This window comes from Rattus norvegicus, chromosome 3 (assembly GCF_021556685.1).
Source record: "Rattus norvegicus strain SHRSP/BbbUtx chromosome 3, alternate assembly SHRSP_T2T, whole genome shotgun sequence".
Taxonomy (NCBI): domain Eukaryota; kingdom Metazoa; phylum Chordata; class Mammalia; order Rodentia; family Muridae; genus Rattus; species Rattus norvegicus.
Genome location: NC_141536.1, coordinates 151977038 through 152005021, shown reverse-complemented (window position 1 = coordinate 152005021; position 27984 = coordinate 151977038). Strand labels below are relative to the sequence as shown.

The window sequence follows — 27984 nt, the reverse complement described above, 5'->3', positions numbered from 1 at the left end:
CGAACAGAGGTTTAGGGACCTGCCACATTGGGCCATCTCTTTCTCCCTCGCTCGTTCTTTGTGAGACAGGATCTCAGGTAGCCTAGCTATCTGTGTAGCCAAAGACGACTTTAATTCTGATCCTCCTGCTTCCTGAGTGCTGGGATTGCAGGTGTGTGTGCCCACCATGTCTTGTTTCCGAGTTACCCTCCAGGGCTTCACGAATGCTAGCTATGCCCTGTACTGACTAAGCTGCGTCCTCAGCCCCTCAGTCAAACTGCAGTAATAGCATTTTGCTATGGGAGCATGTTTTGGACTTCGCGATAAGAGCCCATCACTCTTCTCAATTTTTTTTCCTGAGGCCCAGCATGTCCTCACTTTATAAGACCAAATGGAGACTCAGTGACGTAAAGTACATTTGCCTGAAGGCCATGAATCACATAACAGAAGAGTCAGCCCTTTGGACCAAGGTTGACTATGGGATCGAGGGTCTTCCCCTCTGTGTTGCCTCATGCCTGGGGTCAGTGGAAAAACTACAGAACCCTGGAGGTTGGGTCTGGCTCCAGCTGGTTTCCCTATCTCCGTACAGCAGGGGTGTTGCCATGACCCTGAGTAGCCTCAGCCCCGTATCTGGCCACGTGCATGCAGGTCTGGAGGCATTCTGCAGACATCCAGCCACCTGGGGCCACCTGGCGCCTCGGCTTCTCCCCTCAGAGCTCCCCTCGTCTCTGTCTCCTCTTCTTCCTCCCCCACCTACCACCCAGGGTGCAGTGCAGGGGAAACCTGCACTTATCAAGACAAAGAACAAAAGTCGTGGGGGCAAGGAGCCAAGAGCCATGTCTACTCTGGGGTAGGGCCTTCAGCTTCGCCCCTTTGAAATTTCAAATTCCAGTTTGTGGACAAAGTCCTAACTATCTCACAATATAGGTCCCCAACTGCTGACCAAACTCCAGTCCAAGCAGCCACCTGGCCTCAGACTAGCCTGGCTTTGCCGTTTCCTTTGGCAGCTCCCAAGACCCGAGGGTAAGAGTCCTGGGTGCCTGGGACCTACCAGGCCATCCTGCATCTCCCATGGGCCTCCCGACCCAGGGACCCCCATTCTTATCTGAGAGGACCACCTCTTCCTGAAGCTGGAACCTGATACTTATTGTTGCCAACTGAAACCAGGTGGGTACCCTCTCTGGTCCTTTCTGTTCCTTTTTGAACTCCTGTGCTGTCTCTGTCCTACCATGGCTAAGTCCCATCTGGACCTCCTGGAACTTCAGACTGGAAAAGGCATCTTCCTAAGCTACCCCCTAGGGCAGATGGAGACCCTGAATCCCTCAAGTGAAGGGTACTTACTGCAGGCTGGGAGTTGGGTCGAAGACCTGAGGCCTCTCACCAAGCCCAGAGGGGAGAAGGGACTTGCCTTCAAGCTAATTAGTGGTGGCAGTGTGAATTCTGTCTTAATAAAGGGGGACTCCGTTGCTTTTCTATTCCACAGACTGTGGGTGGCTGTATGTTGCTTCACTCAATGGCTGTTGGCCACTGGCTTGTTCATTGACCACAGTATCTTAGAGAGGAAGATGAGGGGGCTGGGGGCTGAAGACCAGTGGTTTTAGACGGAAACATTTATGTGGTTAACTGATAACTGGGCCCCATCCCTGGGGCCTCCAGTAGCCTCTTCCTCCCTCCTGTCCTCAGTGTGATTACGATGAACTTACCTGCCTGCTAATCATTGCTGAGCCTGTTGGTCTTGCTTTAAAAAATTAACTGGGCATGAGTTTGCGATTTGTCTCACCCCTAACCCTGAAAAGGCCCCGGGTGGGCAGGAGGCCTCCTGGGTTATGCAAGAGGCCATTGGCCTCTCCACACATGTCCAGCAGCCTGTGCTGCGCCCTCCGGAGGGGAGACTTTGCTCAAGAGTCAACAGTCTGCATGTGCCCTGCTCCAGGGCCTGAGTATATTTGCTCTGTTACCACAGGGAGATAAAGGTAGCTGGGAACATCCCGTAGGGGGATGTGAAAGTAGGGGCTCGTAGCTCCAATGTCCAAGCCAGGGAATCTTAGGGGAGATGCAAGTGGAGGCTTTTGAAGCCGGGTCCTGGGGTTCCCAGGAGCCCGCAGAGGAGGGGTCACAGGATGCCTTCTTAGGTGAGATCTTAATAGTTCATTTTCAAGCTGGGAAAGTGCTGGCCTAGACCAGCAAGTGGGAGATAGAGGCAGAGGAGGGGATGTAGCCTGTCCAAGAATAGGCTATACTAGATAGTCTGGGCTTCCTGGGACAGAGATGACAGGTATCTCTGGGCCTGACTGAAATGTTAAAGGACATCCAGGGACAAGTCTTTTCCTCTGCTGAACAGATCTCTGAGAGTCACCAGAGGCCCAAGTTAGGGGACGTCATCAGTGTCCTGTAGGCCTCTCAGTGGTCCCAGCAGCAGGGACATGAGGTAGGGTACCTCCTAGCCTTCCTAGCCTTGGCTATGTCCTATCTCTGGAAGCATCAGTCCGTTAGAGACACGCAGAAGTCAGAGTCCTTCCCAGACTGTCTGGGCCCTTCGGTTTCAGTTTCTTCCCTATAAGTTGAGAAAATGCCTAAGTTCTGATTTCTCCCACGAGGATGAATAGCGCCAGAGACAAAGGTCATGCATGGTCATCTGTGTCAGGAAATTCTCACATGGCTCTGATGCTGGGTGTTTTCATGAGCAGTTTGTTAAGACGGCTTCCCCAGAGAGGTTGATAGGAAATACTCCTAAAATCCAACCTAACTCCAGAACCTGTATTCCTCATCTGTACAAAACTTTCCAGACATGGTAAATGCTCAAGAGAGGAAGCTAGTACAAGGGTACAGAAGCAGTTCTGGGCAGACAGCAGTGTATTGTGGGAGGTTCTGACAGGGAAGACTTAGGGAGGTTTGGTGAGCGGATGGTCTGGGGAATGATCAGGGTAGAAGCCAGGATTTGGGTCCCGTGGGTGGTGTTTCCTGAGGTCTGTTTGCCTACGGCCAGGTGGCTTATGACATCTGAGCTGACATTGCCACTGTCCTGTTTGTGTTCTGTGAGGGTGACCTTGGCCTGTGTGGGACCTGAGGGGGGTGATGGGGAGTTCCTGTCTTCCCAAGTTCTGGTTTTGGGAATGAGGAATGAACCTGCTATTCAGAAATCATCCTTAATCCCCTTGACTCCTGTTCGGAGGGGCCCCAGGGATTTGTCCGATGTCATCAGGATTTGGGAGGTCAGAGACAGACCAGAAACACTGTGTATAGTTGCACAGGGCACACATTGCACAAATACTCCAGTCCAGAAAGCTGAGATGGGGGATGGTGCAGGGGGTGGAAGTCCAGCCCTTGTTCCAAAGCCCCGGAGCCTGCTCTATCCAAAAGGGATACAGTTTCTTAGTGGAGCAAACGTTACATGTAAACCATTGGATAGCTCATCCCAGCTTTGCTTTTAGCTGTGTGTGGTCCTTGGGAAAGCCATTTTCCTCTTTGGTCTATGGGAAACCGAGCAGAAGGTTCATTCTGGGTAATGCAAAATGGAACCACTTGAGACTGTAAAGGGTTTTTACATCCTAGCTTTTAAAGAGCTTGTTCCGGAGTACGGCTGGTGGCACAATGCTTGCCTAGAACGTAATGGGCTCTGGACATCCCCTAGTTCCACACAGGGAAAAAAAAGAGATAAAAAGTGACTCCCAAGCCCCGTCACAAACCAACAGGCAAATCTTGGGGTTGGACAGCCAGGCAGGCAAGGTAGCACACATCTGTAACCACAGCAAGAGAATTGGGAATCCCAGGCCAACCTGGGCTATCCTGATGAGAGGAAGGCCAGCCTTGGCTTATGTGGCCACACTCTATCTCAAAACAAAAATCTTGGAATGGGAGGCACAGTTCTAGGTGTTGGAAACTTCCAGAGAAATCTGACGGATGGCCATAATTCTGAACCTCTGTGGGGCCAGAGAAGGTTGGGGATATGTTGGTGTAGGTCCAGGTTTGACTATGTACAAGTCAAACCATTGGCGAGGCTCAGTTTCCCCATCTGTTAGGTGGGTCAGTGATAACTTCCTCTCAAAGTCAGAATGCTGACTCATGGGTGATGTTTGCACCACACCTGGCTCTGTCTCCAGTTTGTGGACAGCACTGATGGCTATTTGCTGTTAATATTGGCAACAGCATATTGGCTTCCAGGTCAAGGATGAAATGACCTGGAACTAATTCCTAGGACGTGTGTTGCAATCTTCACTGCACACCTGTCGCTATGGAATTGTGTGTGGGTTAATAATAATAATAGTTATTATTATTATTATTATTATTATTATTATTATTATTATTTACTATTTTACCACGTTTGTTTCAGCCTTTCATCTTAAATCCTAGCTATGTTGCTGTGTTTCAAACTAAAACTTTAAGAAGGCACCATCCCCTGAGACTTGCTTCCCCTGACGCTGTCCACCACCGCTCCCAGCTTCCGCACCATCTGAGGCCATTTCTGACTTTTTTTTTTCCCTTCCAAGCCTTCCGGGAGCCTTGCACGTATGTCCAGGTCCTGTGCACTCCTGTGTTATCATGCAGCTTCCTGCACTGTCCTGCACTCTGTTTTTCTCACTCTCTGTGGTGGTCAGTAGGTTATCTGACACCATTAGGGCAAGCCTTGGCTAAGGAAGGGCAAGCTCAGCCTAGAAGCCTTGGTTTCTCAGGGAGTCAAGTCTCAGATTTTTATTTTTTGGTAGGGTTTTATACGTGTGGCTTAGGCTGGCCCTAACCTCACTAACTAGTGGAGAATGGCCTTGAACTTCTGGTCCTCCTGCCTATGCCTTCTAAATACTAGGATTACAGATGTGTGCTGTTGTGTATTTATTCAGTGCCGGATACAGAACATGGAGCTTCACGCACGGTAGGCAAGCAAGCACTCTACCAACTGTGTCCCCAGCCCCTGGGGTTTAAATTTCCCTCGTAGTTGCTGGATTGCCAGGACATTTTGGGTCTGAAATCCTCAGAGAGGCTAAAGAGTGAGTAAGGCATCAAAACTGGGACCCAGAGACTAACTATCGCCCGAGGGGCATAGTCAGGGCTCTGTGGCCAAGCCCTCTGTCCCTGTGGAGACTGTCTAGAATTCTCTGCCAGACTCAGGGTGAGTGTCTATAGGGCTCAGAAGGTCCAGAGAGAAAGCAGTGAGGAGGGGAGAAAGCAGGGTCAGTGAGACAGGCTGCTTCCAGCTCCTGAGGACAGAGTGGACAAGACAGAAGTGTCAGCAGGTTTTGCTTCTCTTTAACGATTAGATCACGTTGAGATTCCCTCCTCTGAATTCTTCACCTGCTTCAGTTTACTGACTTTAAGCAGCTCACTTGCCTTTCTCTGCCTCAGTTTCCCCAACTGCAAAATGAAGATAAGACGGCTGATCAGCCTTGCAGTACTCCTGAAGAGTCTTCGGGGATCTGGACCGTATTTTGATCAAATGTCCTCCACCCATCAGAACCCTTGTCCTTCTGGGCTGGGATGGAGACTGGGACTAAAGATCTCCACACACCCTGAATTCTAAGCTTCTCCCTGAGTCCTTGGTCTCTCTTCTACCACCCTAGGCTTCCTTCTGGACAGATCTGAACTCAAGAGCATACCTGGTGGGTCCTGCAGGAAACCCTGGCCCCTGTCCGACATCCTCCTCCTGGTCCAATGGGGTCACGCACGGGGGGCAACTTCTTCATCCTTGAACCACTTCCTGCTGCCACTCAGGCACCCAAGACCCTGTGAGGGCTGCCGGAGAGTTAATCCCTTAATACTGGTCACAATGAGATTTCAGGGACATTGGGAGGTGGTCACCATGGAGACCAAAGACCTTTCCAGGACCCATGGGAGTAATAAGCCACAGGCCTCAACAAGGGGCCTGAAGGCCCAACCTAGATAGGCAGGAGAGGAGCAAAGGCTGCACTTGGGGACCTGCTAAGACCTCTTGCTGTCTCTTCATGTTCTCCTGCTAAGCTGGGAGCCAGCTACATTTGTAGAGAGAGTTCCGTTGCCCTCTTGAGCCCCAGGTTTTTTGCTCTCCTTTTGGGGCCCTGGTCATCAGCAAAGTAGCTTTTCTAGAAGAGTTCAAAGCTCTCTTCTGAGTCTGTCAGACTGGAGCTTAAAGCTCTACTTTCCCTTCCCAGCCTAGCCCAGCTCAGGCACTTCCCATCCCAGGCCTCAGTTTCCCCACATATGAGTACAGTAAAGCCACCCCGGCATCACTCAGGGGTCTGGTGGTGAACAGACACCCAGTGAGTGTGGATGGCTATCTGCATACTCCCTCCTCAGCCACCTCAGGAACCTCTCGGCCCAGCCCTGCTCTCTGACAGAGCCGTGGGTCATGAGCCATGTCTCATGTTGGTTTTCTTTCTCCAGGAGAATCTTGATGACCTGGATGAGCTTGAGGCCTCCTCCTCTGTCTCTTCCCAATCCCCAGAGCTTTGCACACACTGTATTTATCAGAGTATGTAAGTATCTGTCATGGCCACTGCCTCCTCCTTTGGACTGCCTGTCTGCCGTGGTTTTTGAGGGACCCCACTGGTGCGTAAAGTAAGTGGTTGGCTGAATAAAGGAGTGAAAAGCTGAAGGAACCCACTCATCCAAGCATTTGGCTTTGTCAGCATTGTGACTTGGAGGCTGGAGGCAGAGCAAGGAAGACAGTGGGAGAGAGCCTTCCCTTGCAGGACTGTAGTTAGCAATGAACATAAAAACATCCGCTGAAATTGTAACTTCAGACGTCCACCTCAGATACTTTGTAACATAAGTATATCCCTAATAATGCATGAACCACACTCATACTTAAAAAAAAAAAAAATAAAAGGGATGGCTCAGCACGTAAAGGCATCTGTGCCCTAGCCTGACTCTGGTGACTTAGGAACCTACCCCGGCAAAGTTGTCTCTGACCTCCACAGGAGCCTGTGACCACCTACACACCTTCACACTCACAATCGTTTTACTTAAAAAAAGGTTAAGGAAGGGTGTGGTTTATCCCAAGTCCAAATGTAACTGAGAGTTGAGGCTGTGTCTGGCAACTTCATTCTCAGCCTGGCATAACAGGCAGCGAGGGAAGTTAATCAAAAAGGGAAGTATATTTTAAATAGTGAGCAACTGCCCAGAACAAGGAAGCTGAGAGAGATGACAACACTTGGTGGTCTGGTGTCCCGGGCTTTGGATAGCGTGGCCCTCTCGAGGAGGAGACAATTTTACACCCCAGCGAGGAGTTGTTAGGAAAAGCTTAATGCGTGCATTACTTTGTGAGGGACGGGCAGGGGGTTGCTGGCTGCTGAGTCACTTGACAGACTGTATTTTTGCACCTTGGATCTGAGCCTTCGCAATCCTGCGTAAACCCGTGGTCCCACCCCCCCCAGGTCAGCCAATGTCCTTGGCGGGGCCGAGAGCCAGAGGAAAAGGGCCAAAGGAGCTACGCAGAGAAGCGTGGCCACCGAACAGAGCTCAGCGTCCTGATATCCTCTTCTGGCCTATCCCTGTCCCCCATTGTAGCAGGGCAAACGGAAACCAGCTCTGCAAATCTTCCTTCCCCTGACAGCATCCAGCATTGAGATTTGGTCTTCGAGGGCTCCTCCTAGCGGCCATTATGGGAACTGGCGTTCAGAGACTATCGCAAACATTCCAGGGGGCCGGCCGCCACTGTAATCCAGTCACAGCCCACTGCACCAACCAGAATGCAAGATTTAAAAAAAAAAATCTATTCTGCATTTCCAACTTCCTTGAAAGTTCGGGTTCCAACTCCCGGAGCCAGTGTGCGGGCAGCTTTGAGGAAGTTCCCAGAGGCTTTGTGCTGGCATCAAACGGAAGCCTCTATTTGCGTTCATGGTCATTTAGAATGGTATTCATAACATTAAATACCACTCCCTCATCATAAAAGTTGATATGGGAGCTGTAGGCTCAGTGGTTAACAGTGCTTACTTGCAGAGGACCCTGGTTGGGCTTCCAGCACCAATGGGGTAGCTCACAACAGTACCTCCAGTTCCAGGGCATTTGATGCCCTCTTCTGGCCTTCATGGGTCCTACACACACATGGCACAAACTCACTCATTCACATATGCACACTCCACACTCACATATACACACGCACACATGCGTGCTAATAGTTAAACAAAAATAAAGAAAAGTTAGCATGGAGATGTGAGCGAAGGTCAGCTCTGTTAACTAGGCTCGTGTTGAACACAGTGGAAGCTTTGTCCAGTAGGATGGCTTGTTCCCTTCCTAAGTTCTTATCATCACCACCACTACATGTGATATCCACCTTCATCTTCATCAAAAAACTCAGTTTACACTATCGATGACAGTAGCTAGAATTCCCCCTACTCCACTACAGCCAACTTGGGCACAATCACCATGTTTGCTGGAAGCCAGCAGAAATCTGTGCACAACTCTTCCTTGCCCACTCTGGCTTCTGGGCCATCTGCTCTTCATCCAAAGCTGGGCTGTGATCATGCGCAAACATACCTTGCCTCCGATCTCTTCCATTGTTAAACTTCTATAGTGTCCTTGCCTCTCAGCCTGATGACCTGAATTCAATCCCCAGGACCCACATGGTGGAAGGAGAGAAGTGACTCCTGCCTTTGACCTCCACGTGATCACTGTAGAACACCCTTCCCAATACATACATACACACATACACATATACATACACACACATACATACACACACATACACACATATACACATATATACATACATACATACACATATACACATATATACATACAAACACATACATACACATATGCACACACATACATGCACATATATGTACATATATACACATACATACATATATACACATACATACATGTATACATACACACATACACACATACATATATACACATACATACATGTATACATACACACATGTACATACATACACATACATACATACACACATACATATATACACACATACATGTATACATACACACATGTACATACATACACATACATACATACACATATACATACATATATACACACATACATATATATACACACATACATATTATATACGTACATACACACACACATATATATATACATATATACATACACATACAGACATACATACGGAAGAGAATACCATTAAGTACCATTTATAAAGCTCATAAGACTCCAGGCACAGAGATGTTATTGCTGCATCCCTACATCTCCAACCTCATTTCCTTCCTTTCTTTCTCCTTCCTGTCTCAGTGCCTTTGCACGTCCCCTTTCGGTTAACTATCACTGCCACGCCCTGGAGTGAGGGTGGATCTTCAGCTCCAGACTGGCCGCTCTCCCCACAGCATCTGAGTTCTGTGCCTTCCTCATTTGCATTCTCTGTCTCTGTCATGTCTTCCTAGAATGTGAACTTGAAATGGCCGTGTGTTGGGCTCCTTGTGGCTAATCTACATTTCTCCAGCCCCCGTTGTGGAGATGCTCGCTGGCTGTATTCCTCTAGTATACCCCAAACCTTGAATAGGTTCGAACGAAACAAAGAAGAGGCAACTAATGGGAATTTGGTAGCGTGCTGAAGAGGCCTTTGAGGAGAAACTGTCGGTGTCTGACAGTGAGGTCGTCAGGTAAATGTGCTTGCCTCTCTGCCAGATGACCTGAATGCAATCCCCAGGACCCACATGGTGGAAGGAGAGAAATCGTTTCCTGATGTTCTCTGACCTCCACATGCAAACTGGGGCCACGTGGCCGCACATGTGCGTGCACATACTGGTGAATAAATTAATAAACTATTTATTTACCTTACAGATAAAAATCTTTCTTACAATTTTGAGGAGGAAAGTTCCTCCAGCAGCCTCCTGAGGATTGAAGCGTCCTGCTCCACAAAGCTCTCGGCTGTGGCTCCTCCCCTTCTCTTCCTCCCCTTTCTAGATACCTACCCTCGCTCCTTGCTCCCATGTCCCTTCAAAACAAATCCTAGCCCCAGCCCAACTCCCTTCAGAGCCTAGAAGAAATGGCACCCTTAACAGTCCTGAGGTATCTATCCTGAGAGAGGCTATCAGGCTCATCTTCTCCCTTCCCTAGGAACAGAAGCTCGAAGGCCACGTGCAGAACATTGGTGGATAAGGACAGGCAAATCCAAGGGCCCTGGTACAACCCACCTCTCTGGATCAGTCTGCTCCTAGTCTATCCGGGGCTATTCACATTGGTCTACTTTCCTTTCAGGGGGTAGCTTCATAGTTCTCTGGATGTGACTGTGACGCTTGTCTCCGCCAGTGAGATGTGAGGAGAAGCAGGCTGTGCCAGCCCCAGTCCCAAGCCTTGAGACTAGGTACTTTATAGAATCAAGGATGCGTAGTCACCATGGTGAGGAGCGCCCTCTGCTGACCAAGGAGGGACATGCACTGTAAGAGACCTAGACCCCGCTAATGGAACCAGGATTGAGGGTGTTTTATGGGCTAGACCTCCAAAAGCATCCCAGGTTTTCCCAAGATCTCTATTGCTTTGATCATATCTGAAGACCACCTCTAATTGCTACCTACATACAATTTCTCTCCCACCAGGTCATTTTATTTTTACTTAGATTTATTTTTTAGTCTTTAAAAATTTTTTTTCTCATATTTGAGCTCGGCTCAAACTTACTACGCAGCTGAGAATGACCATGATTTTTTGATCCCTCCTGTTTTCGATGGAACTATAGGAATGTGCCATTAGTCCAGTTTTTATGGGGTGCGGGAAATGGGGTGCTGGAACATGCTAGGCAAGCACCTTACTGACCGGGCTACATCTCCAGTTCCTAGATTTATTTTCAAAGGAAATGTTATTCTTATCAAATAGAATATCATTTCCTAATTAGAAAGTAATAAAAAATAATCAAAATGAAATAAACCATTTTGCTACATGTTGACTTAGATTACATGCTTTTCAAGGCCTCTGAGCTCTTGGCCTGTTTCCTCATTGTTAAAAAGGGGGCAGGGGTCACCTACCACCATGTAATAGAAGTGTGGAGCCAGCACCAGGTCAAGGCTGAACAAACACACACTAGGTCTTAACTTTGGGGGTTTGATGCATATGCTTGCGCTACCACCACACGGCACCCCCAGCCCGGTGTCTGTTTTCTTACTTGCAAACGGTGTGTATGCTATTGGGCTATGGTGGGGATGGTTGGTGCTCCTTTAGGACTAGAGCTGTGTCTCGCACACTGAGTGCCACAAAGATGTCAGCTGCAAAAACAAAGCCCCTATAAAGATCCAAACACCATCTGGCCACAGTGGCACGCACTTGTGATCCCAGTCCCAGGGTAGCTGAGGCAAGAGGGTCAGGAGTTCAAAGCCAGGCTAAGCAGCAGGCATGGGTTACATGAGATGGATTTAAAGAAACAAAACACAACCGTGACCCAAATGTGTTTGACTAAGAGTGTGATCCTTTCCTCAGGTTAGACATATATCCCAGGGATGGTGCAGACGGGCAGAGTTACATGTCCTTCCTGTATTGATGGCAGGTGATGTAACACAGCCCTTGGGTTTATTTGGAGACTCCAGCTCTACGTCAGGTGTCACTCACGAGAACCCAGGGCTCAGGTCAGAAGAGCCAGCAACGCCCCCTCCCCTGTGCCCTGTCCTGAAGTGACCACATATGGACACAAGCATTGGGCTCTAATCCTAGGAGGGACACTTAGGACAGAACAGGCTGCAAAAGCGGTGCCCTTTGGATAGGGACTGAAGGAGCGGAGAGACCCAGGCTGGGTGCTATCGGCAGCAGAGAGAGAGGCAGTTCAGCTGAGTGCTGGGGCTGTGGCCTTTGAACTGTCTGCTCCTGGGCGAGTAACGAGCTCTTCAGATCTTATTTGCTTCTGGTACGAGATAGGGCTCGACAATAGGGCCTCTTTATAGAGTGCTCTGTGGAGCAAACGTGATAAGCCTTCGTCCACACCTGCCGTGCAGGTGCACTGCACGCAGCTAGGTTTGGGGCCAAAACGGGTCTGAGGCACATCAGACAGATTGCCTAGCATAGGAAAAGTCCCGAGGCTTATTCCAGAAATGCAAAACGAGACATTTCCTGGGAAATAAGAATTCGCTGTTAGTTCAGCAGTGGTTAACAGTGAACACGCCTTGCATCCTAGCACTCGAGAGGCAAAAGCAGGAGGATTTCTGAGGTTCGAGGCTAGCTAGGACAGCCAACGCTACAAAGAGAAGCCTTGTCTTGAAAAAACAAAACAAAGCAAAACCAAGAGCAAACCAACAAAAACCAAAACAACAACAGCAGCAACAACAAAAAGAATTTGCTGATTCCTATGACCCCAAAGAGCAAGCCAGAAATAATAGATGGAACAAAAATCTGGGCCCAGAATAAAGACCTTGCTACGTGCTATGACTATCCTACGAGGAGCAATCCTGATGGATCCAGATTATTAGCTGCTTGTCACTGGGGGCCTCCAACACCAGCCTGGGAATCATGATGTCAAGGAAGATGGGTTGTGGATTCCAGAAGCTCCCAGGGTGAAGCAGATTTTCCCAGGGAGCAAATATCTCAAATGAAATACAACCAAACTCCAGCACAGTGGGGAAACTGGGTCTCCGTATGTAAAAGACTGAAGTTGATGGGCTGGAGAGATGACCTCTGGTTAAGAGTACTAGACTGGGGCTGGAGAGATGGCTCAGTGGTTAAGAGCACTGACTGCTCTTCCAGAGGTCCTGAGTTCAATTCCCAGCAACCACATGGTGGCTCACAACCATCTATAATGAGATCTGGGGTCATCTTTTGGCCTGCAGGCACACATGCAGACAGAAAGCTGTATGATGTATACATAAATAAATAAATAAATATTTTTTAAAAAGTACTAGACTGCTCTTCCAGAGGTCCTGAGTTTAATTCCCGGCAACTACATGGTGCCTCACAACCATCATAATGGGATCTGATGCCCTCTTCTGGTGTGTCTGAAGACAGCTAAGGTGTACTCATATAAATAAAATAAATAATTTTTAAAAAAAATAATGAGGTTGACCAGCTGGACATAAGGTTGCCAGCATTTGGAAGGCAGAAGAAGAAAGACCAGAGGTTCAAGATCATTCTAGAACACAGGGAGCTCCCTAATTGAGTCAAGAGAGCTTTGTGGTACATGTGGATTCCTCACAGTTTCAGACCATGATGCACTAGAAATGAGCAGTCCTAATAAAGATGACCTCAGTCTGCATTCAGTTCCCACCATGAGATCCATGAAAGACCACCAGGCAAGGAGGCATAAAGGTGTTCCTGGCTCTAGGAGCTCTTTCCCCTTTCCTCCACAGATGTATGGTCCTTCTATTCTCTCCTGGCCTGCACTTTTTGTTCTTCTGAGACAGTGAGCCCAGACGCCACTGGCTCAGGACAGCTTTGGCAGCCAGGATCGTCTAGCACCCTAGATCCCTGGGTTGGGCTGAGAAAGGTTCCATGACTCCCAAAGAACCCACATTGGAAGGATACTATCAACATCGTGGAAAGGCAGTCCACAGCTGGGAGGGAAATACTTGTAAGTCATCTAGCTAGTAAGAATACAGGCAGCCCAACACCAGAAAACAAACTACTTCACTTGAGCTGGAATAGGCACTTCTTCAAAGGAAATGATTGGATGACCCCTGTAACCATAGAAATACTATCATCACCAGGCATTAGGGGAAAACAATATCACCAACAGTAAGAGAGCCAGGTGCTGCATGCCTACAGTCCCAGAACTCAGTAGGCAGAGGCAGGAGGCTCGAAAGTTCAATACCAGTCTGGGCTTATATAGCAATAGTCTGCCTCAAAACCCAACCCAAGAGGGGCATAGATGGTGTATACCTTTAATCCCAGCAACCGGGAGGCAGAGGCAAGGGGATCTCAGTGAGTTTGAAGCCAGCATGGTCTACATAGTGAGTTCCAGGACAGCCAGAACTACATTGTAAAAACAGGTCTCAAAAAAAGTGGGGGTGCAAATGACAAGAAGAACATAGCCTCGGTCATCAAATAGTGTGAAATGACTAAACCAGAGTCTTGTGTGGTGCTCTCTGCCTGCAATCCCATCGCTTGAGAAGATCTGACAAGATGACTGTCTTGCGTTCCAGGCCAGCCTTGGCTAGAGAGAGTTTATGAGGACGTAGAGACAAGAACATCCCTGGGCTCTAATGTTGGGAATATAAAGTCGTGTCACCTCTGTGGAAAGCGGTATGGTGTTTCTCAAACATGTCCATAAAATAATTTGGCCACGTCCACTCTCCCTCCTTTATCCTTCCTGCCCCACTCCTTTTCCCACTACACCTTTCCTTCTTGACTACTCCCTTTCTACTTTCATATCGTGTGTGTGTGTGTGTGTGTGTGTGTGTGTGTGTGTGTGTGTGTGTGTGTGTGTGTGTATTGTTCCCTGTAGCCCAGGCTATCTTCAAATTGTCTGTATGGCTAAGAATGACTTTGACCTTTGGGCGGTGGTCGGATGAATGTCCACTTGAGAAGGGAACCTCAGTAGAGGAATTGTTCTGTTGTCGTAAATGATGTGGAGAACCCCATCTCACATGGGGGTGCACCTTCTAGGAGTATTCCAGATAAAAGAACCTTTGCTTGCTTGGCCTCCAGCTCTCTCAGCCTTCCCTCTCGCCGAATTTACTTTCCTCGTGGTTGAAATCGCTGATCCCTTCAAGGACACCAAAATCAGCATTTCCACACACTCGTCACGACTAAGGATCAGCTGCTCTCCGGGAACCCTTCAGGGTTCGGCACTAAATTGGGTCCGTTGGAGGCTTCCAGCCTTAGGGTCTGAGCAACTACGGGATTCTGGGCCTCCTTGGTGTGAGACAGCCACTGTGTAGGCACCCCACCTCTAGGACAGAGCAACTCGCAGGGTCTCGGTCCCTCGGGTATTATTATTTCTATGGAAACTGATTTAAACAATTATACATATATTTTTTTCTCCTGTCAGTTCCGCTCTGCTAGAGACTCCTGACTAATAATCCACTCCCAATCCTCCTGCCTCCAGCTCCCAAGTGCTGGGATTAGAAACACCTACTCCCATGCCTAACCTCATTCAGCCCCTTTTAAAAGTATTTTTAAAATATGGTTACTGAGCCTAGAATGGCATGTTGGTTGATTTTTGTCAACTTGGCACAAACCTAGTCATGGCTGGGAGGAGGGAGTTTTAGTTGAGAGAATTCCTCTGTTGCTTGTCAGCAAACTTGTGGGGGAGGGCTTTGATGAATGGTTCCCATGGGAGGGCCCAGCTCAGTGTGGTTGGTCCCACCACACGGGCAGTTGCCTAAGTGGTGTAGGAAGAAGCAGGTTGAGCAAGCCATGGCGGGCTAGGCAGTGAGTATACTGTACCCCCCCCCCATTGGCTCCTGTCTCAGCTCCTGTCTCCAGGTCCCTCCTTTAGTTCCTGCCCCGACTTCCTTCAGTGATGGAGTGTGATCTGTGTGTTATATGATGAAATAAACCCTTTCCTCCTCAGGTTGCTTTGATCACAGTGCTCTGTTGGAGCAATAGGAACCTAAGGCTGGCGATCTCCCCATATTTGAAAACAATATGTGGCATCATAAACCAGTTAATAGGACATAGCCTGCTCTAAGACTAAGGTTAGAACAACTGTTCATCCGCATGACAAAAAGTATAATGACGTCTTCAAGGGCTTGAACATGTCCCCAGGTGTCCAGGTATTGGAAACCCAATCACCAGATAACTATGTTAAAGATACTTTGGAGGAAGGGCCGCCGGGAGTTAGCCTTTGATGGGGTCATGAAGATAAGACACCTGAAAGGCCCTCAGGGGATGTCTGCACCACAGACTTCCCACCTCAGGACTGCGGGCCAGCTGAACGACAGTTCTTAGGTTAAACTTGGTGCAGTGTCTACATTCCAGCACTTGGGAGGTAATGGAAGCTTAAGGCCAGCCTGGGTTATCTAGACAGACCTGTCTCAAAGAGACAGGCAGACAAAACACCAACAATGACCACAAGGTGGCAAGACAGCTCAGTGAGTAAAGGTGCTGGCTGCAGGTAGGCCTGACGATCTGAGTCCAATCAACCCACGTGGTAGAGGGAGAAAACCAATTCCCACAAGTTGCCCTTTGACCTTTACAGGTACCTGGATGTGCATGTGGAGCCGTCTCTCTGGCCCCTGTAAATTTTTATTATTTTATGTGTAGAAATGTTCTACCTGAATATATGTCTGTGCGCTGATGTGTGCCTGATACCTATAGCGGTCAGAATAGGGCATCAGGTCCATGATCCTGGGTTATAACAGGCATGAATAGGTCCAGTAAGAGAACTCAACAGCTAAAAACACTCGCGTGCCCAAAATCCTGGAGCTCATGGGAGAGACTCAACTCCTGAGAATTATTCCAGGACATCCACATGTGTTGTGGCACATGTGTGCCCACACACACACACACACACACACACACACACACACACACACACACATGCGCACATCACTAGTAATAATAATATTGATAAAGTAATAAAACAAACATAACTAAACTCAAGGAACCCACAGCCACATAGCAGATTTGCTAAGAGTGAGAGGCAGATATATTGTATCCTTGTTCACTAAATATTACCTTCCCGGCATTCCTCCACGCATGAAACAGTTTCTACTTAGGAAGAGAAAGAGCAACTTGTCAAATGTTTGATCTACCTACTTAATGTGCATACCCAATAGAATCTTGTTTGAGACAGGGTCTTCCATAGCCCAGGCTGGCCTCAGACTCACTACATACCCAAAGATGGCCTTGAATTCCTGGTTCTCCTGACTCCACCTCCCAATTACTGTTATTACAGGCGTGTGACATAATACATGACTTCATTTTTAAAACCGTACTGTTTAAAATGTCTGGAAAACTGGGCTGGGAATGTAGCTTAGTGGGAGGAGGGTTTACCTAGCATATGTGAATGAGGCCATGAATTCCACTCAGTCTGACATAACCCAGGGATGGTAGCCAGGCCAGCCAGCATAGGAGAGAGACTGGCGTGGGCCCCCACTTTGGTTTGGAGTTGTACATATCCCCTCTTGGCATTTTCTTCACGTGTATGCACTGTGTGCGCACGAGCTCCTCTCTGAGAAGTGCATCTAGCAACCTTGGAACACCCGTGGGTCCCCAACTGTATCAGGCCACGTGTACTCCTCTCTCTGCATGTTTCCCCACCCCTGGTAGCATTCAGATGTAGACAGTTTCTGTGCACATGTATTTCCAGCACATGGGGGGAGAAGGGCTGATTTGACCTGAGGTGGGTTTGGGTACATGGCAAGAAGGCAAACACTGCCCTATATTAATCTCTGATGGTGAATCCTCCACTCTCCATCTCGTCTCTGAATAACTGGGTGGCATATGATTTAAAACCAGGTGCATTGTGGGAAGGGACATGCAAAGCAGAGAAGCGATTATATAACCTAATCTATCAATCAGAATAGAGAACCACCCAAGTGTGCATGTTAGGAACAAGCTCCTCCTTCTCCCGAACCCCATAAAGGAAGCCTGGACCAATAAACACTCAGGGGTCTTGAGTGTTTTCCCTCATGCAGCCCGCTGTCAATCATGACACAGGTGTCCCGGGATAACTTACACTATCCCTTTGCTTCTAATGAAGTTATCTTGCTGCTTCTGCATATCTGTGTGCTCCCCGATTTTCAGTTACTTGTCTAAGAGGCAGGAAAGACCAGACCTGGATCCTGATCAGTGCTCACAGTACCACACAACTATACTCAGCACACATGCTAGCACTTGGAAGGTGGAGAGAGAAGGATCAGGGGTTCAAGGTCATCCCTGGCTACACAGTTCACAGTGGGTTACATGAGACCTTGTCTCAAAACAAACACGCAGTAAATAAATAAATGAATAAATAAATAAGTGGGGGGAACCAAAGTGAAACATCTATAAATCTAGTTTATAAAAACAGGTTTTAGGGGATTAGAGAGACGGCTCAGTGGTTAAGAGCATTGACTGCTCTTCCAGAGGTCCCGAGTTCAATTCCTGGCAACCCATGGTGGCTCACAACCATCTGTTATGGAATCTGATGCCCTCTTCTGGTTTACTGAAGACATTGACAGTGTACTCACATACATGAAATTAATTAATAAATCTTTTTTTTTTAAAAAGTAATAGGTTTTAGGTGTGTGGCAGCATATCTAAGAAGAGAGCACCTCCAGGGAAAGCCAGGACAGAGAGCTTCATTGGCTTGACAGGAGCTCTGAGGGAAGGGATGAACTCACTCAGGACTCTACACCCTGCCTGGCCACACATGACCATGTATAAGGGGCTCTGAGTTTTCTGGTCCCGAAGGCCAAGCTTCTGCAATGGGACATTTTTCACATGCCTGACAGCAGGGTCTTCTCTGTTAAGTGGGATCTCGTGGTAAAGGGCAGATGACAGATGACCTCAAAGGTTCCTCCAAGGTCCCACCAGAGTCATTCCAGCCTGGGCGCTGACATACCCTGACTGGCTGAGAGTGCAATGTTAACAGGAAGGAAGGAAAGAGGGAGGGAAGGAGGGAAGGAGAGAGGGAGGGGGAAACGATGTTATAATGTTATTCCCTTAGTTAACTATTTTTTTTATTTTTAACACACACACACACACACACACACACACACACACACACACACACACACACACACACAAGGCCAAGCAAGGCCAGAGGCATCAGATTCCCCCTAGTGCTGGAATTAAAGATAATACTAAGGTGAGCTGGGTGGTGGTGGGGCACGCCTTTAATCCCAGCACTCTAGAGGCAGAGGCAGAAGGATTGCAGTGAATTACATACTGAGTTCCAAAACAGCAGGGCTACAGAATGAAGCAGGGGTCAAATAAACTCACACACGGTCCTTCAAACGACAGGAAACCGAACCTCAGACAAGGCAGATGCCTGAGGCACCACTCTGGGACTGAATCCCAGGGCTAAGCCCTGCAGGGGTCCAGTCTCTTAGGCTCTTCTAGCACAGGCCTTCCTCTGACTACTCCTAGGGTCCTTCTACCTTCTCAGTCTGTTCAGAGATCTCTTGAGCGGTTCACCCAGGCCCTGCCTGAGGTGTGGTTGTCTCTGCAGCCTGTCTGGGAAATCCTGGGGCCTTGGCAGTGCGGTGGCCAGCCTTGGCCAGTCCTACAACAGACACTTGTCAAATAGCAGCTGTCTGGGCCAAGAGGGGCATGTTTACCTAGGGCAGTGGCTTCCTTCCCACACCGTGAACCCAGCCAGTTGCTCGGTACACGGACTCTACTGTCCCCATCTTTGTTTATACAGCGTGCAAATGTCTGTGCAGCACCTACTGTGTGTGGTACACACGGTTTCAAACCTCACTGACATCTAAAAATAAGAATGGGGCCGGAAGGGTGGAGAGTACCTGTAATTCTAGCTGAGGGTGGAAGATCTGGAGTTCAAGGGCATCCTGGACTACACAAGACTCTGTCTCAAAAGTAAATAAATAAAGCTAGGCTTGGTTGTGTGTACCTAGAATCCCATGCTTACAAGTCGATGGGGAGAGCAGAGTTCAAAACCAGCTTCAGCCACAAGCCTGGGCTACTTCAGAACTTGTTTCTAAATACATTTAAAAACAACAACAAAGAATTTTTTTAAAGAATGAGAAAAAAGAAAGAGAGAGAGAGAGAGAGAGAGAGAGAGAGAGAGAGAGAGAGAGAGAGTTGGAACAGATGTGAGAAGGCCTTGGGATAAAGACCAGCCTTAGAGAAGTCTTAGGACCTCAGGCTGCACACAGGTTCTTCCCTAATCCTGTCAGTGCTTGGTGTTACAAGGATAATAAATCCCAGTTATTTGTTGCGATCTGAAAGACCTCACAAGATCTGGGCTTGCCCTCCGGCTTTTTCCCCCCTCGGGACTCTAAGCTCTTTCCAGCCACACAGGCTTTCTTACCTACATCCAACTCTCACCCTGACTGCACCCCACCCCCGTCCTAGGCTGTACTCATTCTTGCTGCTTCCTCCGTCGGATCCCCCTCTCCCCCTCTCCTCTGTCCGCGCCCCCCGCCCCAGCTCTTCATAGCTTTTTTCATAACTTGGATCATATCTCATATGAGCTCCATTCAGAGGTCTTCCTTGACCACCAAATCTAAGACCATCTCACCTCCATCCACCACCATCAATCCCATTCTCTCCTAAGGCTGTGAAATTGCATACTCATGAGCTGTTTGCCCCCAGCCTTCACCACCAGGCAAGCGCCATCAGAGCAAGAGACTCCGCCTCTCCTTCCCTGTTGCGCCCCTGGTGGGGAACGGTGGTACTACAGAAGTGCACAACCACCCCTCAGGGTAACATTTTTGTTTGGGCTTGTGGTGGTGGTGGTGGTGGTGGTGGTGGTGGTGGTTGTTGTTGTTGTTTTGAGTCAGGGTGTTCCTGTCACCCAGGCTAATCACATGCTTGTGATCTTCCTGCCTCACTGTCCCAGGAGCTAGGATTACAAATGTGGGCTACCTCCACCCAGCTGCAACGTCACTGGCTTCAGCAGAAGGAACACTCACTGGTATGGCCGTTATTCACAGCAGCTGTCAGGTGCCAGCCACGGCCTTCTGGGCTTCATCTGCGTCAACCCCTATGTAACACCAATGCTTTCCACACAGAACACCTCTTCAGTTCACAAAAGACTCTGGAGAATCACAGAATTCCCTCTGTCCTTAGAGCTATCAGATGGGACACAGCCAGCATCGCCCACCCCATTCTCCGGACGAGGAGCGGAGGGTGATAAAGAAAATCTTACCAGTTACAGTGGGGTGATGGGATTAAAAAAAAAAGAGGTATCTTCCAAGTACAAAGAAAGGAGAGAGAGAACGAGTGTGTGTGTGTGTGTGTGTGTGTGTGTGCGCGCGCGCGCGCGTTCGTGAATTCTGTAGCCTTGATCGTTAAGGTCAGCCAGCTCTGCTCTCCTTCATACATACTGGGTTGGAGTTCAAATCCCGTCATTCAGGGGCTGTGTGATTTGGGTGAGTGATTTAACCTCTCTGAGCCTTGCTATCTTGCCTGAGAAATAATATCATTACAGAGGCTACCTCACTGGGTGGTTAAGACTGGAGTTTTACAAAGCGCTTAGAACAGGAGGGAGTCTCAAAGGAGTCGTGAGATAAGCAGCTGGGACATGACTGAATGGGGGGCTGGATGCCGCCTCCTTCCTCCAGAGTCAGCCTCCAGCTTCCGGCACCCAGCTTCCATCCACCCAGCATCCGTCCAGCACCCGTCCTTCCCATAGTTCTTCACTCAGCTGACTATTGGCTGTACTTTCTCTACATGTAAACACTTCCTTGGTATTTTTCTTTCTTTGAGGGTACATGTTAATCTTTGAAAAAGAATATAGGCCCAGCAGGTGGTGGACACCTTTAACCCCAGCACTCGCGAGGCAGAGGCAGGTGCGATCTCTGAGTTCGAGGTCAGCCTGGTGTACAGGACTCTGGGGGTGGGGGTGGGGAGACTAGGAGGAGGACAAGGAGGGGGAGGAGGACGAGGATGAGGAGGACGAGGAGGAGGATGAGGAGGACGAGGAGGATGAGGATGAGGAGAACGAGGAGGACGACAAGGAGGGGGACGAGGACGAAGAGGAGGAGGAGGACGAGGAGGACTAGGAGGATATAGATCTTTAAATAGTACGGACGCTTCTTGAATTCGCACATCATCCATCATCCTTTCACTCAGGCCTTGCTAGTCCTCGCCGTAGAGTTCCAACTTCAGCGCATGCGCCCCTTTAAGCAGGACACGTGCTAATTTACAAGGGAAGTTTCCTTTCTTTTTTTGTTTCTGAAGAGCAAGAAAGGGTAACCGAGGGGAAAAGCGGTAGCAGCCGGGAGGGGACCCCAATGTGAGTTACCTGGGAGCTTTCTGTTTATTTTGTGTGCGCCTGTGTATGTGTGGAGGTCAGAGGACAACTTGCTGGAGTCAGTTCTCTCTCTCCATCCTACAGATTTGTGGGGTCGGACTCAGGTCACCAGGCTTGGCAGCAAGCGCTCTCACCTACTGAGCCCTCTCGCCAGCCCTCCCAGGAGTTTTTCTATTGATGTCTTAATATGCCCGTTATAAATCTTCCAAACACGATGTAAAGCAAATTCAGAAAGATTTAAAAGTGTTTGTCCATGTCCTGATACAACCAGCCCTGTTCCCCATGGACACCATGAAAGCAGCGTTGCTTAGAAAAGTATGGCCATGAACCTTTTTGAACAGTCTGCTCTGTGGCTTTAAAATCGTTTGATTACCGGCCTCTATTCAGAGCACATTGTGCTCTATAAGCTTTATATACTGTGCAGACAGTAAAAACACAAACCTGGGGCCTGCCTGCCTGAATGCCTTTGGTCACTCTGGCTGAGTGGCCTGATTAATCTGTGCCTCTATTTCCTCATCTGTAAAATGGGCAACAACACCGCTTACCTCACAGGGTCACTTTGGGAATTTTGAGCCCTCATTGGGACACTGTAGAAGTCTTTGTTTTGTGTTTTAGGAGAGTCTCAAGTATTCTAGGGTGGCTTTGAACTCACTATGTCTCAGGGGCTGGCTTTGAACTCAACTCTGATCCTCCTGAGCGTGGAGATTACAGCCAAGCCTGGCTAGACCAGTATACTACAAGCATACACGCCCTTCCAATGCTTGCCTCCTGGAACCGGTCACCCCTCCCTCCTTCATCCCTGTTTATTCCACAGCAGATAAAAAGATGTTTAACACACAGCAGGCCCACTGTCCCTTGCACGTGACAGCTGCACTCTCTGTATCTACAGGAATTACTGAAGTGTGTGAGATGCACACGGCCCTTTCCAGGGCTACCCAGGTAGCCCCTTCCAGCAACAACACAGGCGATGGCCTTGGCTCAGTGGTAGAGCACTTGTGTAGCATGCACCACACAATTAATTAATGTTAAAATTAACTTTGTAATTAATCGATTACAAAAATCCACTGTGGGTAAACTGCATTCCACCCTCGTTACAGCCCAAGGGGAACATTTCTCTCTCCTAGTTGGAGGCCCATTCTCATACCAGGAATGTCTGAGTCAGGGAAAAGAACACAGAAGGCCCAATGTCTGTACTTCAATACCTCAGGTTGCTTCTGGAGACTAGATAAACCAGCCACAGAGCAGACTGAACCAAGACATTCTCCATAAAGGGTATACAGCCAATCGCCGCCAAGCGAAAGTCAGCACGCTAGGCAGCCACGCTCTGGACCTTTGTATAGGCTGTCCCCAAAGCTGGAACCCTCTCTCCTCTTCTCCCTCCCCTCCCCATGACTCCCACTAAACCTTTCCGGTCTGGATAAGTTATCAGTCTGCTCTCCCAGGGACAAGAGGTCCCGGATCCTCTCCTCTAAGAGCCCCCGTATTCCTTCCTAGAGTTTTCTGTCCACATCAGACTTCCCCCTCTTCGGTCCCCGTTGGCTCATCCACCATCCCAGCAAACCGAGCCAAGCTCTGAAGCCGCATTTTGCCTCCTGTGTTCCCAGTGGCTGCCAGGGTGTCTGGCCCACTCTTTCTCATTAACTAGCTGTTGAAGGCAGGAATGAAAGAGATCACGGAGAAGTGATGGCTGCGCAGGCTTCGCGGCGGAAGCAGGAGGCATTCTGGGAACTCATTTCTCGCTTTGCTATTGTGGGAGGAAGTGAGGCAATAGCTTCCAAATCCCAGCTGACCCGGATGCCTAAAGTCACATACAGACATCAACAAAAAGTGACAGATGCATAGACTTCATCTTCCAGGTGTAGAGCTTAAGAAAGTCTCCCTTAGGCTGGAGAGATGGCTCAGTGGATAAAGCATTTAATGTTCAATGCGTAAGGATTGGAGTTTGAGTGCCCAGAACCCATGAGAAGCCATATGTAGCAGCGTGTATCTAATTCCAGCTTACGGGAGAAATAGGAGGTAGAGACAGAAGACTCCCCAGAGGCTCTGGGTCATCTTGCCTGGTGCGAACAGCGGTGAATAACAGAGACCCTGCATCGAACAAGGTGACTAACACCCAAGATTGTCCCTTGACCACTACAATGATCTGTGGTACGAGTGTACAGCCGGAGCATGCGTGCGCGCGCGCGCGCGCGCGCGCACACACACACACACACATACACACATATATGCATGTGTGGGAGCACACATAGGCACATATACATGCACACATTCATGCACACACACAGACACACACACACACACACACACACGCACGCACGCACGCACGCACGCACACATTTAAAACAGAAAACAAAAGCTTCCCACGTGCAGCCAGGCTTGTGAACCTGAATCACAGAGGCTTTGAGGTAAGATGGAAAGATGTGTGGAGGGGGGTGGGAGAGTGGTGGGAAAGGCTATACTTTGGAAAGGAAGAGTCAAAGCGTCCATAGGTAGTGGACATGACCCCGTCATTGGCTGGCTTCTGTGCTTCTATTTAACTTTGGGTCTGTCATTCTTCAAAGCCACCCAAAATGCTATGGTTTGAACCTATCTTGCTTCATTAGCTCAACTGGACATGGTGGCACACACATGTTAGCATCCTAACTAGGCAGAAGCAGGAGAATTGCTGCAGGTTTAAAGCCAACCTGGGCTATAGAGTGAGTTCCAGGATAGCCTGGGCTACAAAGTAAAAACCTAAACCGAGTGTGGCGTTGCACACCTTTGATCCCAGCACTCCAGAGGCAGAAGCAAGTGGGTCTCTGTGAGTTGGAGTCCAGCCTGGTCTACATATCGAGCCCAGGCCAACTAGGGCTACATAGTAAGATGAGATCTCCCACAAGATCCCGGAAGGGTCAGTCAGAGGGATGATGGCGAGAGCCCATCTTTGCATGGCTTTAAGTGAGAAAGCCACTTATGCAGAGTGCGTCTGACAATGGCCTCTGAGCCAAGGTTGCTCCTGATGGTCAAAAGATGATGCCTTTATCCCATGAAGAAAACATGGGGCTCATTTTGACACTTAGAAACCATGATGGAGGACTGTTGTCTAGTGGCTTAAATGACTCATCTCGCCTTACCTGTCCTGACCTAAGCACTGGCAGGGGCTGCTATACTGCTTATCCCTGCCCCCTCCCTCCATCCCACCCTCCTCACCTCCCTCCATCCCTCCATCCCTCCATCATCCATCCATAAATCCATCCATCCCTCCATTCATCTCTCCATACACCCTCCCTCCATCCATCTTTCCATTGATTCTTCCATTCAATTAGCTTCCCCCAAGACTACATAGACCCCTACCCTATAGAAAGCTCTTGTATAAATCTTGCAAATACAAGAAAAAAAAAAAGAATCAGACTACACAGATTTAGCCCTCAAAGAGATCAGAGTAGCAGCAGAAATGACTACTACCAAGGGGACAAAGTAAGAATCAAAGTCAACAGGGACAGGAAATAAACAAAGCCAGGAGTCAGATTAGCACACAATGTGTGCCACCACAGCAGCTTATCCTCATGATTGCCCAGAACAACTCCAAAGACAGCTAGCAGCTAGACCCTGGCACTTAAAGCAAACGCCGACCCATGAGTCCCAGTATTCTCCTGTCCTAGCCATTGCCCAGTAGTTATTTCTGATCTCATGTAACAGATGGATGTGACATGTGTCCTGGGGGACACCTGTTTAGAATCAAGAGACTTTTCAGTGTCCTTGGCTGATGGGGGAGAGGTATGACTGGCCTCTACTGAGTACAGCAGAGTTCAGGGTTGGTGCTTAACATCTTACAGGATGCAGGATAGCCCTCTGTGACAGTTATCCAGCCAAAATGCAGATAGTGCTGAGGTCAGAAACCTCAGAACAGTGTGGAGCAATAGTGCGCTGGGCCCAAGAGAGGAGCAGGGTTCAAGCAACCTTAGCTGTCTGTTGCTTCCCGCCTTGACTTTGAGCTTTCCTTAATTGAGGAAAGTGCTGTGAGATTTCTGGGGAAACTTGATTTTTTTTTAAACTGGCAGATGTTAGTGAAAAAAAAAAAACAGAAAGAAGATGACCCCCAAGTATGCTGAAGGGGATCCCCTCCAGCCTCCTGCAGCCTCAGACATCTAACAGGCGATCTGGTGCCGGATCCTGGGCCACTTTGGTTGTAGACTGGGACAGACACAAGGTACAAAAGCTAATGCAGAGGATGATGAAGAGCACAGGAAGTACTCAGAGCTGGCTGACCCTGAGAGTCACTGTTCTGTGGCTGTTTGCTACAGTTGTCCTGGTGGATTCATCCAATACTCAGTGAGTCCGTCAGTTTCGTGAGGACCAAGCAAGCCACCATCGTCCCTGACCTCCTGGAGTTTATAGTCTAGTCAGGGGACAGATGTCACAATTCACATCTGATCCAAGAGACGGTAAGTGTGAGGTCAAAATCAAGTGCACTGTGGACACACTGGACGTGCACAAGTCTGAACACTCGTGTGCTCCTTGCTGTCTCTGCTGTCTCCAGCCTTCACCCAAGGGTCAGCCTCTCCTGCTAACCTCAGGAACGGCCACTGTTGTCCTCAAGGCAAGGTTTTGCTGTTTTCCTTTAAGGATTGTTTTTTCTTTTGTCAAAATAAGGACTCTTCCTGGAGATTCTCAGCAAGTTTCCCTAGTTTGCTTTACAGATGGACTCTCAGCTCTGGGAATTTAATAGTACAGCTTGAAGAAAGAGGGCAAAACCGGGATGCAAACTGAGACTTATCTTTATCGTAAAATGGGGTGCTTTAACCACCATACCTATGCGCATGCACGCACACATGCCCGCCGCATGCATGCATGCATCACTGAAAATGTTCCACTGTTCTGGGACAATTCAGTTGTTATAGGAAATATGTATTATGATTCTGGCCATTGGAGCCCCCCTTTCATGTGACTATATCATATCTCAAGTCAGATATATATGTATATGTATGTGCATGTGTGTGTGTGTGTGTGTGTGTGCGTTTTAAAATCCTGAGCCTTAGAGGTTTTTGTTGTTGTTATTTCCTCCCTTGGAGATAACAATATTGTTTGTTTCACATTAACTGTTGTGATCATTAAATGGGAAAACAGACTATCCATATATATTCATACACCCATGTATATACGTACATATTCAACTATCCATCTACATATATATTTATACATACATAACATATACACATATATATTCAATCATCTATCCAACCATCCATTTATCCATATATCCATAAACTATCTAAATCTTTCCATATAGCCATTTACACACCCATTCATCCAGCCATCAAACCACACATTCAACCATCCATCAGCCATCCATGGGTAAATGCACCCACCTATTTAATATCTAGCCATTGAACTGTTCACGTGGCCATTCACCCAACCATGCATCTCTTCAACTATCCCCTCAACCATTCAACCACCCATCCATCCATTCATCCACCCATCAATCCTTCCATCCACCCATTCATTCAACTCTACCTATCTATCCATTTGACAATATATCCATTCATCCAGCCATCCATCTATCCATACATCCATTTACTTATCTATTGTTCATATAGCAATTTACTCCACCATCCATTTATCCCCGTATCCATCAGACCATCCATCTGTTTATCCATCTATCATTCATTTATTCTTCTACCTATACATACATTTAACTATCCATTTATGTAAACATCCATCTATACATACACTCATTCATTCAACCATCCATCCATCTGTACATGCCAACTCTATGTTCGATACCAGCACTTGTTAAGCACTGCAGAAGACCTGAAGGGAAGGGACACATGATCCTAAGTATAGACCTGGGAGACAGAGATGCTGTTAAGTGACGTTCTTACTACATTATCCTTTAGGAGGAATCTGTGGGCTTTTCTTTCTTTTTTTAAAAAAGATTTATTTACTTATTATATATAAGTACATGGTAACTGTCTTCTTCAGACACACCAGAAGAAGGCATTGGATCCCATTACGGATGGTTATGAACCACCACGTGGTTGCTGGGATTTGAACTCACAACCTCTGGAAGAACAGTCAGTGCTCTTAACCACTGAACCATCTCTCCAGCCCGGTGGGAAGACTAGAGTTTGCAGAAGCCATGTGTTGTTGGCCCCTTCCAGAGCCAATTCCTCTGGCCATAGATTCAACGAAGTCTTACAGCTATGAATTAAAGTATATCTAGTCTTTTAACTGTGCTTCCGTAATCTCTAATCCAGTGAAATCAACTCTATTTTACAAAAGAGGAAGTAGG

General features: G+C 48.2%; 1 protein-coding gene and 1 long non-coding RNA gene across 11 annotated transcripts in view; one reads left to right on the top strand and one right to left on the bottom strand.

The window, feature by feature from the left end:
* The window catches only part of Hnf4a (hepatocyte nuclear factor 4, alpha), a 61769-nt gene that overhangs the window by 31901 nt on the left and 1884 nt on the right, over window positions 1-27984 (bottom strand). For 2 of the 6 annotated variants that reach the window (NM_001270931.1, NM_001270933.1), the window contains exon 2: window positions 5568-5703. The exons of the other annotated variants lie outside the window; for them this stretch is intronic. In NM_001270931.1, the coding sequence (NP_001257860.1) occupies window positions 5568-5607 (40 nt within the window). In that variant the 5' untranslated portion in view covers window positions 5608-5703. The remainder of the gene's footprint in view (window positions 1-5567; window positions 5704-27984) is intronic. 6 annotated transcript variants of the gene reach the window in all.
* On the top strand, window positions 632-9534 carry LOC120101780 (uncharacterized). Of its 5 annotated transcripts, XR_015684792.1 has the most exons (4): window positions 931-1146; window positions 5317-5570; window positions 6331-6422; window positions 7502-7871. It is a non-coding gene; the product is annotated as an uncharacterized LOC120101780 (long non-coding RNA). The 5 variants fall into 5 exon arrangements; XR_015684791.1 differs by lacking the exons at window positions 5317-5570; window positions 7502-7871 and adding an exon at window positions 632-829 and having other exon boundaries at window positions 987-1146; window positions 6331-6797; XR_015684788.1 differs by lacking the exon at window positions 5317-5570 and having other exon boundaries at window positions 917-1146; window positions 7502-7865.